Raw genomic sequence first — 12,251 nt, 5'->3', positions numbered from 1 at the left:
TCTTGACTTAATTTGAAATAAAATTATTGAAATTTTTATCGTATATTGCCATTTTCAGAAAAAATATCGAGATGTGAGTTTCGGTCCATATCGCCCAGCTCTTGTATTTAAGAGATAAAACATCTCTTCAGATTTAGAATTAAGCAGACATTTTGTACCTGTGGGAGTTGGTCTGAGCTGGACGTCTTGGAGGCGGAGTCTCCATCCACGATAGGCGGCTCACTCACTTTGATCGTCGACGTCTCACTCTTTACTCCGACGGACGCAGAAACGTCCTCAGCCGTCGTCTTAAAGACGACATCAGCCTCTAAATCATCACTTGTGTCAGACACGTCTGACAGCAGCACAGACGAGGAACCCTCAATGGTCATCTTCAGGCGTTTACTCTTGTTACTGTTTCCGTCTTTCAAAACTTCCTCTTTGACCTTCTTTTGGCTGATTTTCATCTTTTTATTCTTATTCTGACTATTGTCAAGCTTCTGTGGCTGGCTTTTAGATTTCTCTTCATTTACTGGTTGGCTGACTTTGACATTTGCTGTTTTCGTCTGCAAAAACAAAGATAAACGAACCATTGTCATATTTATAGGGACTCAATTATATCCCATATTTGTACTCAAAGCTGCATTGAAAATAAACGCAACTCACCTGAGACGAATCTGGGCCTGTAGAGGTAACTTTAGTCGCCGTGTTGGCTTTGGGGTCGGCCTTACGGGAAAACATCAATGGGTTGCTTTGGATGATGCACGGAAACGTCTGGAATCGTTTATAGACTGAGAGCGCCATGGCAGCAGTCGCCATTTCACAAATAACCTGCGCAGGACAAGAGTAAAGTCAGCGTGATCAGCAGTACAGTGAAATTCAAAGCCTATTTGTTAAAATATAGCTTAGATGAAAGTGTAGAGCCCTATAAAATGCATTTAAATTTTTTCCAAATTAATTTTTATTCTTTTTCCAAATTTCGTGTTTTCAACATTTATTTTTTTAATTAAGTTTTTGCTCCATAATCCTACTGTAGCACTGATGAGATGTTTAAACACTGAACAGGTGAAGCTGATGAAGGCTGTTCATGTTATAATAATAATATACTATTACAGGAAACAGAAGAAGTGAAGGAACAGGTGGGTTTTTAACTGTTTTCAGAGGTTGTAGCGAGATGTTTGGGGGAGAGAGTTCCAGAGGGTGGAGGCGGCTGTGGCGGAGGCTCTACCCCCTAAGGTACGGCGCTTAGATTTGACAACAGGAGTGAGGAGGTTGGAGGCAGAGGATCGGAGGAGACGAGAGGGCTGGTAGTGCTGTAGGAGGTCAGACAGATATGGAGGGGGAGGGGCCAGGTTATTAAGGGATCTGTAAGTGATGATCTTGAAGTGGATACGCTGTTTTATGGGGAGTCAGTGTAGTTGTTGAAGTACAGAGGTTATGTGGTCTCTGGAGATGGTTTGGGTGAGTAGCATGGCTGCTCATTTTTGAAAATGTTGGAGTTTTTGTAGGTAGGTGGAGGGAGACCATGTAGGCACGGATTAGAGTGTCTGTGGCAGGTTTGGAGAGGGTGGGATGAAGGCAGGCGATGTTTGGAAAATGACAGAAAGGCTGTTTTAGTGATTTGGTGCTTGTGGGGCTGGAAAGAGAGTGTAGGGTTGAAGGTTTCTGATCTGCGAGGAGGGGGTGACCATGTAACCATCAATGGAGAGTGTGAAAACCTGAGCGGAGGGGAGGAGGAATTTAGGAGCAATGATGATGATTTCTGATTTATCGTTTTTCACGGAGCGCCGCAGCGCTTCACAAGAAACAAGTGGAGCTTCACAAATACATAAATTAAGTTAAGCAAGAACTGGTCGGCTCTGTTTTTTGGAGTGAGTGATGAGTTGTGTACTTGTATGGCAGTTTAGACGGTGTTGCGGGTGGCTGTTTCCACATGTTGAAGCGGCCAGGATGGGAAGGAGGGTGGACGGTACACCTAATGAGCGGTCTCCGGAAACTTTTCTCCATAAAAAAAGTTTATCTCACTGTGAGGGCGTTTCATCCACATTCTATCAATTTCCGCACTCAACAGTAGATTCTGTTTTCATTGGTCAATTCCGTCCGAGATTCTGTTAACGTGGAAATTAAAGGACCCTAGAAGCGTATATAGACACACTCACCATGTTCTTTATCACCAGGGTTTTGATGACCGTTCCAAAGCGCTCAATTAGTTTCTGAACCTCACGGTAGCCAGAGTGTGCGTCTGGAACGTTACTGATGACCAGCAGACGGTTCCAGCTCACTGCAACCGTACTCTGCTAGAAAAGACAAAGGAACACTCAACAACTTCAAAAGGCAACAAGCTCTTGTAAAATCTCTTTACACAACATTTAAATAATCTTCAATAATTTTACTCGATATTTGTCGTCATTGAATGAGCAAATAAATTTATTTCTAGGATTTAATTTCCAATTAAATACGATCCATCTAACATATACTGATCACTGACACCGATTGTCTCAAACTTGTTTTTTTTACCAAACACAAAATGATCTAACATATTACAGAGTGTATCATTTGACACGATCACATTTTCAAACTCACCTGTGGGTCTTCAGATTCCATGAGAACATTGAATAGAGCCACCTGTGGAAAGGATTGTTTGCAGTTACTCAAATCAAAAAGTTTCTTTTAGTCCATTTGTACATGAACAATCTTCAAATTGGGACAAACGCTTAAAATAAAAACCTTAGATCAACTATTAGAAAGTGGAGGACGTACCGGAGTGCTGCAGTCAATGCACTGCTTGAGAATAACCAGTTTGATTTCCGAGTCTTTAACCTTGGCAGGAGTAGAGCTGTGATCTTTCAGCATATTTGCAGCAGCTTCCTTATCTGGTACCGAAACAAGGACCTACAGTAACAGAGCAGCAACTTCAGACTCACTTCCTCATGTCCATAATATCTAGTGCAGGGGTCTGCAACCTTTACTCTCAAAGGAGCCACTTTGCCTCATCTCACTTGGTTAACGTCCTTCAGGAGCCGAAAAAATACCTTCTCAATGAAGACGATACAGTGTATAAAATTCTATACAGTTAAACATATATAGAATAATGTTTGATTTAATTTGATCATGTAAATGGTAACTTAAAAACAGTTTAAAATAATATTAACATCAAGAAATAACAAAACAGTATCTTGCATCTTCAAATTCTTACGCATCTCTGTTTACATGAACACAATGCTATATAAAGAAATTTTTTTTTTTAGTAAATGTATTTGAAGGGCCACAAAAAGAAACTTGAATTTAATAACACATGATCATGTGGTCAACACATGCTAATTGCTCATTTCTTGCCACACATAAAGCATGCATATTTAACCGGCACACTGGCGGTTAAATTAATTTGTCCCCACACAATTAAAATCTCTATTTTCTTTTAGAATAGTGTTTTTGTTGGTTCAGTTATCTTACAAGAGATTTAAAACTTAAGGTTAGCCACAGGTGCAAGAAAAGTTGATGGTCTGTAGATGTCACAGGAAATGAAGTAGGAAGGTGCAGAGTTATTGCACAATGTGATTTATTTTTAGATTGACAAATTGTTATATCTTGATTTTGTCATTTTTTTAGCCTCTGTAAGACAATAACACCTCTTTATTTCAATTTATTTTTCAAAGCTATTGGGAGCCATTGCAAAAGAGTCAAAGTGCCACATGAGGCTCCAGAGCCGCAGGTTACAGACCCCTGATCTAGTGGTAGGACGAGATTTTAAATATATCTAATTAATTAGAGACTTTGTAATTATTTAATCTTGATTAATCTAAATTAACGGCCAAACAATAGTTGTTACCTTGTTTGGTTATTTCTTTCTTACTATGAACTTTACATTTTGTTAAGCACAATGAGATGACTGTTGTAATTTGCGCTATATACTGTAATTTGAAACCTGCAGCTTAAACAATGACGTAGCTAAATTGTGGATTTTTCCCGGTTTTAAAAGCTTCATGCCGCCACAAAACTGAGCTCTGTCACATTAGACCAAGTGGAACAATGAAATTGTTAACATTAAATCATTGTTGCTCACACTGATACATTCTGATCACTCATTTTGTCATGATGCACACTGCCTCATCATTAGCAATGACGCGGAGAAATGTCAGAGAGATTGAGTGCTCGCTGCAGCAGCAGCACAGCAGCAGTGTGGATGCAGTAAAGGTCAGCCAGTTTGTAATAGAAGGATAAAGAACAGAAAGTTGCTAAATCACAGCGTTAGATTTGTTCAGGATTGATCGGTGCTCTGGACTCTGAATCATTGAAAACAACAAATGACCTTAAACAACTAAATAGTGTTCATTATTTCTATGACTGAGTGCTAACATAATGTGTAATATGAATGAAAAATATTATAATTGCATTGTTCACAAAGCACTAACTTAAATTTAACTAAGCTATATTCATGCTTTTCTGGATTTTTTGTAAACTTTCAAAAATAGATGTGTTTTTGTATTAAAATAAAAACAGCACTTAAAACAAAACATTCCAGAGAAATATAAACTGAACAGTGTAAAATAATTAGAATATCTGTGGATATCATGAAATAAACAGAGCAACTGATAAAGCTGATGAATTTAGTCTGAAATAGTTTTTCTGCATAGAAGTTTTTTTTTTTTCTTTTTAATTTTTTTTTTTTTTACATAACAGTTGATAAATTGGGTCAGACGACGCTATCTGTAGCAGCACTTCTAGCCCCGACCACATCCTCTACCACAGAGTGGTCGACTGTCCACTACAATCATTTATCACTGACTTTGTTCATTTGTCACTCATGGCTTTATTCATTTTGGTTCTGAATCCTGTCTGAGTGTCAGTGTGGATTGGAAACACTGTCTGCTCCACTAGGACCATTGACCCTGCTAGCTGCTACATGTTAGCACTGAGGTGCTAGCTGCTACATGTTTAGCATTGAGGTGCTAGCTGCTACGTATTAGCATTGAGGTGCTAGCTGCTACGTATTAGCATTGAGGTGCTAGCTGCTACATATTAGCATTGAGGTGATAGCTGCTACATGTTTAGCATTGGTTCACGGCTCAACTAGTTTGGTACACTCGGATGGTCTATTCTTCTATCCTATTCTGTTTGCTCTTCTGTTCATTAACCCCAACCAGTGGAAGCGGATGGCTGCCACCTCTGAACCTGGATCCACTGGAGATTTCTTCCTATAAAAAAGAGGGAGTATTTGCTTCCTATTGTCGCTAAATGCTTGTTCATGTGGATCTTGTTGGGTTCTTTCTTTCTTACTGTGGACTTTATTTTGTTCAGCGCTTTGAGGTGACTTTGTTGTATTTTGCACTATATAAATAAAGTTTAATTGAATTGAGATGCTAGCTGCTACATGTTTAGCATTGAGGTGCTAGCTGCTACATGATTAGCATTGAGGTGCTAGCTGCTACATGATTAGCATTGAGGTGCTAGCTGCTACATGATTAGCATTGAGGTGCTAGCTGCTACATGATTAGCATTGAGGTGGTAGCAGACGCTGCAGTGATTGGCAAACTCTTTCTTGCATAATTTGTACACAGCTGGGCTTTTGTTTTCCATCTGTTTTCTTTGTTTTTTAAGGTCCAGTATTATGCTATTTTTCATTTATCTCCATTTGTTTTAAGAACCCCAACAACATAGTATTTGAGGTTTATTTCCCCAAACTCGCCTGTTTTCTAGAGTTTGAGCACTTTTCATGACGCTTCTAAAACCAGGCTGTTTTTTGAACCTTCATACATATGCATGAGTGGGCATGAACACGTTACTTTTCCCACTACCCATCACTTCTCTTGAGAATCATTTTACCATTTAATGCTCAAAGTTTGTTTATCACAGCAGCAGCAGTAAATCTTTAACAGTCTTCCTTCTCCTAATCTGACCACAGTAATAGTCCATTTAAGACGATAGTCCATTATTTTGTCCAACCGCTGCGTCACATTGGGTCACAAACACGTCAAATCATCACATAAAGGCGATACAAGGTGGTGTAACGGCTACGAAAAGTGAAACTGATTGTGAGCGCTCGTTTGTTAATCTATATACTGAACGTTACGATATTAACTATATTATCAACCTGCCTTCACTATGTTTGCTTAACCTATGAGGTAGTTTGAGAGGGAGGAGCTTACATTTTTATGTAGGGTAGGAGGAGCCAGGATTTTCAGGAGGAGTTTCTCACGTTATGACGTTATGAGAAAAATCAAACTGTCCCATTTGGAGCAGACTTTTTACAAAATGTGGAATAACGAGGGAGGGAGGAAACCACTTTTTAACTTTGTCCCTCTGAATGAGGCTAAAGGAATGTCTATCACTGTAGCAAAACCATTATAAGGTGATTTTTTCATAATATTGCCCCTTTAAATTAAAATGAACGCCTATGAAGCACAGCAGCAACTTCTCCTCTGGTTCTCCTGTAGTCTGTGCATCAGTATTATGGTATACAGGGAACTCGTGAAATGAGAAAGGTTCCAAACTGTTTGGAGCAGAAAAAAAGCAATTAACTTCATTATATTTTTTATGGCAATAATTTTCTGTAAATAATTAACCGCAATTAACGCATTAAAGTAAAAAAAATACTTCAATTGTCATTTAAATAACTCAGAACTTAACTCAAAGTTGGGCAGCACACATTGAACTTTCATTCATACATACGTTTTGGTTGTTGGATGTGCACATATAGTGATGTCGTGTGTGAGTTCATGCGAACCTTTCCAATTTGTGTTGCCATAATGATGTCAGACGGAGTCCAGAAGGGCTGAACCAGGCTGACGATGTCATTCTCACACCAACCGCTCTCAGGAAGTCCTGTGAGCAGCAGCGTGCCTTTCTATAGCAGCCATAATGATGGACGTCAGTCAGATATCAATGAAGAAGAAGAAGAATACATGGAACCAATGACAGAGCAGGGGACTCCTCTACGTACCTCAGTGTGGACCTTCTGCTCAGCTTCTCTTTCTGTTCACATGCAGACAAACGGGGAAGGTTTTTAAAAACACAAATAATGGAAATATGAAGATAAAAGCTGCTACAGTGTCTTTCCTACCAGAGTTGTTTCCAGGCGTCTTTTTGTCGTTTCCTGAAGCTGGTAAACTGTGAAGAAAGGCATTGGATTAGTTGGTTTAACCCAAGGATTAAAACTAATACAAACCACAATAATGATGTAGAATACCTGTCATTAGCAATAGGTGACTTTCCTGCTTCATTTTTCTGTTGAAGACATTCATCAGTGGAGAATATAAATAAGTAAGACAGAAAACTTTGGACTACTATAAAAACTTTGTATGGTTGGATAAATTCTCGGTCTTTGTGAGCACTCAGGGTGAAGTCAAAGTGTAAAGATTTAACAGCGTAGCAATAAGAAATAGTGGTGAAATACCTTGGCTACAGAAGCAGTGATTGGTTGCTCTCTAATGCAGAGGTTGGTTGCCGTGACAAGGGCCTGGGCGTCTTCAACCTTCATCATACACACAGACGCCTGCAGTAAAGAGAAAAACTCCACATCAATCATGTAGAACAGTGACCACGTTTAGCTTTAATTCCCCTTTAATAAAAAATAAAAGTTTAATCCTTTTTAAAAATGACCTTGTAAACACTTAATTCCGAATGAAAACGTAAATCGGAATTCAATTTAAATCCAAATTAGGTGGCTGTTTATTCCAAATTAAAAAATTCCTTCATCTTCTAAACATTCAATTCTGCTTTAAATTAATCCAGGTCGTTCTGCGCATGGTCGTCCTGTCGCTGACTCGTTGGTGACAACATAATCTAAGATGGCTGCCCAAAGCAAGCGTTGGACTGGAGCCGAGACAATTTATTTAATAAGAGCCTTAGAAGACGTGAATATAATGAAAAAAGTGAATGGAGGAAGCATAAACACGAGGGCATTCACGGACACATTACGCACACACGGACATCGGCGAACAAAACAGCCTTCATCGGACAGGTGATACTAAAACCCGGAAACATTTCAGAAACGGAGTGAATGCGTCCCCGTAGTGCATGCAGAGGCTGTAATAGTTCATCATTGTACCTGTTGTTAGAGCTACTATCTTTCTGGGCTTTATTTACCAGTGATTAGTTCTTATCTCCTTCTCTGCTGACCAAAGAGAAACTGTGTTATTGTCGAACTACAATAAAACTACAAAACTACGATAAAAATAAAAGTGAAAACACTTCTCATGTGGTCTTCTATGTTGTAGCTGAAAATTTTTTTTCCCGATAGAGGTGAATATGTCACATTCTCCCCTTGTTCAATCAGAACCCTTACCTACCCCCAGACCTAAAGCGGAATTAAATAAAGCAAAATAAACCTGCTTTCTACGTAAACCTCAATTCAGAATTACTATTTCCATGTAAACATGAAGCAGAATACTGTAATTCAGAATAATTCAATTCAGAATTGACTCCCAAACTTTTCACAGTCCCGTACCCCTTCAGACATCTAACCTGAAGCCATGTACCCCCTACTCCTGCACACTTAAAAATCATCATGTAATGTCAGATACAATATAGCCCTACAGTGAAATTTGTCTCTGAATTTTACCTGTTTAGGAATTAAAAAAAACATCTGTAAGCACAAAAGACTTATTCAGAATTAACAAAATGTATTTAATTATTCATTTTCAGTGAAAAACAATCTCTTTTTTGTTTGGAAAAATAAATCTACCAAACAATTGTTGATTGAACATATATCAGTAATACGACATATCCATCACCCAGAAAATGTGAAATAGAACTCTATACAACTTTATTGAGAGGGTAATGTTGAGAGGATGAACTCTGAAATGTTTGGATGAAGTTGAAGAGAGTCCGAGTCTTTAATCGTTCTCCACGCAAAGTCTTATTCTATATTTTGTTTTCATTTTTGTCAATGCATACCCCACTTTGGGAACCTACAATGTAGAACAAAGCACAAAAACAAATCTCTGAGGGGGACCCCTTATTTCTTTAGGTTTGTTCACGCCGGATTTTTATTTCTACCTTCTTTTTTGTAACTAACCTAAATAGTTCCACAATTTCTGATTTGTGCATTTAAAGAAAAAAACAGATCATAGAGTTTTCAGCCATCAAAGCAAAGATTTAGGAATAAAATCAGTCTGGGTGATGATTTTCATAATATTCCCAGTGTCTGTGCGTAGGTTGGCTAAAATAATGAACACCACATTCAATCATTAATAAGCAGATACCAGGATATAATTAAATCTCAGGCTGTGGAAAACCTGCCGAGTAAAAGTTCAATGTATGTATGTATGTATGTATGTATGTATATATATATATATATATATATATATATATATATATATATGGCTGTCATTGCCATATATACCTGTATATACCAGCCTGTCATTGCCAGATCCCATTAGATCTCAGAATCTAAGCAGGTCTGGGCCTGGTTAGTAGGTGGATGGGAGATCACTGAGAATTCCAGGTGCCACAGTGGGGGACAGTCACCCCAGTGGTATCTGTCATTGTGTCCTTGGACAAGGCACTTCACCCACATTGCCTAGTATGAATGTAGTGTGTGAGTGAGGTGGTGGTGGTGGGAGGGGCCGATGGCGCACTATGGCAGCCTCGCCTCTGTCAGTCTGCCCCAGTGCAGCTGTGGCTACAACAGTAGCTTACCACCACTAAGTGTGGAGTGAAAGCGACTTTGAGTGTCTATGATAAAGCGCTATATAAAATTGATGCATTATTATATATATACTGTATGTGTGTATGATGAAATGTATAAATAAATTATATAGTTAAAACAACATCATTGTTGAGAAATATTTTGTTCAGGTATCTAGATTCAGTTTGTTTAGGTTCAGCAGTAGTGATCAAAGTAGAAAAACTCCTCTGCACTTCGTCATAAAAACGAACATATCTCTAAAAGTAAAATAGGTAAATTCATCAAATCACTACTGGAGCGTTCACAAATGTCTTGTTTAATTTTCTACATTTAGAAATATTTTGGATCAATGTGTTTTGTGTGTTTATTTACTAAATATAATGAAAACATTTACAATTTTTAGATTTTCCTATTCATAATAGAATTTTAACACCTTTAACTGCTGTTTGTGGTTTATTTATATGTATAACCTTTTTGGCTGAGATTGTAAGGATTCTAGGGATTAAAAGTATTTGAAGATGACCCAAAAAAATTACATCAGAATGAGCAAAACTAAAAATGTCAGTTTCTGGCTAACCCTTAGTATTGCAGTCCTCAGAGGGTAACGATAAATCTGCGTTCACTGTAACTAGAGGACCTGCTGAACAAGTCAAACCTGGGGAAAAATGTTGCTTTACAAAAATAACACAACTGATACTTAAAGTTTCCTGCATTTTTACTTACTACCAGTAGCAGTGATGCATTGTGAAACGTTCACCAGTTAAAATGACTAACCACATACAAAAAGACGCAGAAAATCCACCGTCAACATAAGAAAAGATTCCAGTTGATTTGAGCAAAGGAATGAAACTAGAATCTCACCTTCTGTCCGTTGTCACTCTCGTTGTCTTCCTCAGCACACGGCAAGAGGATGACGTTATTGATTTTTCCAAAAGAACCGACCAAGTTAATGACTTCCTGCTCTGAAGCATCGTTGGGGATTCCCGTCAGATAAACCAGACACTGTGGAGCAGGCGCGACCTTTGCCACTGGAGCTGCTATTTTCTTCTTCTTGGCTGGTGGAGATTTAGTAAACTGCAAAACAATTATTTTATACTTTAGTGGTTTCTAATGTGTATTATTATTCATGGTTTCTTTTTTAAAAAAAAGACTGTAATCACATGTTCAATAGCCCAATTACCCATAATAAATAATATTCAGGTCAACTAAACATTTTCAGAAAATCTGATTCCAACTTAATCTAAATTTAACAACAACACAAGCTCTTAGTAAGCGATGATAAAAAAAACAGATATAAACTAGGCAAGACCTGTATTTGCAAGGCGAATATGTATTTGGCAATTAAAAATTGAAACTGCAAAATTTGTGGAAAAAAAATCTGTATCATAAAACTGGTTAAAAATACACATTTCTGAATTGTAATAATTGTTCATGTGAAAGACATCTTATTGTGTGTATTTTGTCATTAAGGAATGTCCCTTAATATTATTGTTTTTACTAATTAAACTGATAATAATGCAGGAAAAACAGAAGGCTGGCCTTGACCTTAAATATGACCTTGAGTGAAGGTCAAGGTCACACATTGAAAGAAAATGTACATTAATTCTTGTTTCTGATTCTGAAAATGGTGCCAGTCAAAAAAAAACCCAGTATGAAAGGGAAAATCAGTTAAAAATCACTGTCAGTGAATTTGATGCAAATCCATTGAAAAATAGCCAAGATACAGCATTTAGATGTGATGGCAAAGGATTTTCTAGTGACATTATAGGCCCCTCCCACTGATCACATCCTAAATTTTCTTCATCAGCGACCTGCTCCAATCTTATAAGATTCATCCAACACTATTTTGAAGTCAACACGACATATCGTCTTTCCGCTAGAGCTGTTAGTGTCAGACGCCACCATCTGAGAACGCAAAGCATGATGGGTATTTTTCACATTGATTCTTGTTTATGGCTGGACAGTCATGTGCATAAAATATGAGGACGTTTGATTGATGTATATGAAACTTACAGCAGATTTTTTATTATGGCGTGCTAAATGGCGCCAGTCGAGAACACAAAGCATGATGGGTAATTTTTTACATTGAGTCTTGTTTAGGGATGGACATTCATGTGCATCAAATATGAGGCAGTTTAAACTTTGTATATTAGAGTTATAGGCATTTTTCTAATATGGCGTGCATCATGAACTTTGACCCCTACTGATCTTTTTACTGGTAGATCGTACAGCTTCGGTCCAACGTATTAAAATACTCCACTTGAGATGAGCTTTTCAGAAATGTAAGCATCCAACTTGTACGATAAATATTTGCTGAGATATGGAAAATTTTGGTTTTTGACACTTGATGCGACCTTGACCCTGACATTTTGGATCCAAAAAAGGTCGACTGCACATCCTTGACATTGCCCCTATAAGTTGACATGTGTCAGTAGCACTGCATTAATAGCCTAGGAGGAGTTCCACGTCACAAAGAACTTGCAGAAAAGTTGCGGAAAAAAACAATGACTCCTAAGATTACAATGTACAATAACTGGGACACTCAAGATTACCACTAAAAAACTGTTTGAGAGCAAAATGACCCCTAAATGATAAATAATAATAAATCAATCAATAATCTTGGACATAATTTGTATTGCTTTAA

The 12,251-nt window shown here is 37.9% G+C and overlaps 1 protein-coding gene across 3 annotated transcripts in view; it reads right to left on the bottom strand.

Annotated features, from left to right (window-relative positions):
* LOC114471306 (zinc finger protein 638-like) overlaps positions 1–12,251 on the bottom strand; it is a 42,976-nt gene that overhangs the window by 17,226 nt on the left and 13,499 nt on the right. For 2 of the 3 annotated variants that reach the window (XM_028460027.1, XM_028460044.1), the window contains exons 8-18: positions 10,469–10,681; positions 7,373–7,471; positions 7,166–7,203; positions 7,040–7,086; positions 6,920–6,951; positions 6,704–6,823; positions 2,740–2,871; positions 2,563–2,604; positions 2,139–2,276; positions 646–810; positions 159–545 (exon numbers count right to left, since the gene is read on the bottom strand). In XM_028460027.1, the coding sequence (XP_028315828.1) occupies positions 159–545; positions 646–810; positions 2,139–2,276; positions 2,563–2,604; positions 2,740–2,871; positions 6,704–6,823; positions 6,920–6,951; positions 7,040–7,086; positions 7,166–7,203; positions 7,373–7,471; positions 10,469–10,681 (1,413 nt within the window). The remainder of the gene's footprint in view (positions 1–158; positions 546–645; positions 811–2,138; positions 2,277–2,562; positions 2,605–2,739; positions 2,872–6,703; positions 6,824–6,919; positions 6,952–7,039; positions 7,087–7,165; positions 7,204–7,372; positions 7,472–10,468; positions 10,682–12,251) is intronic. The other variant, XM_028460036.1, reaches the window with a different exon arrangement.

The sequence above is a fragment of the Gouania willdenowi genome, chromosome 1 (genome assembly GCF_900634775.1).
Source record: "Gouania willdenowi chromosome 1, fGouWil2.1, whole genome shotgun sequence".
Lineage (NCBI taxonomy): Eukaryota > Metazoa > Chordata > Actinopteri > Blenniiformes > Gobiesocidae > Gouania > Gouania willdenowi.
Note: the sequence above shows the minus strand (reverse complement) of the source record. Positions and strands in the feature narration are given on the sequence as shown.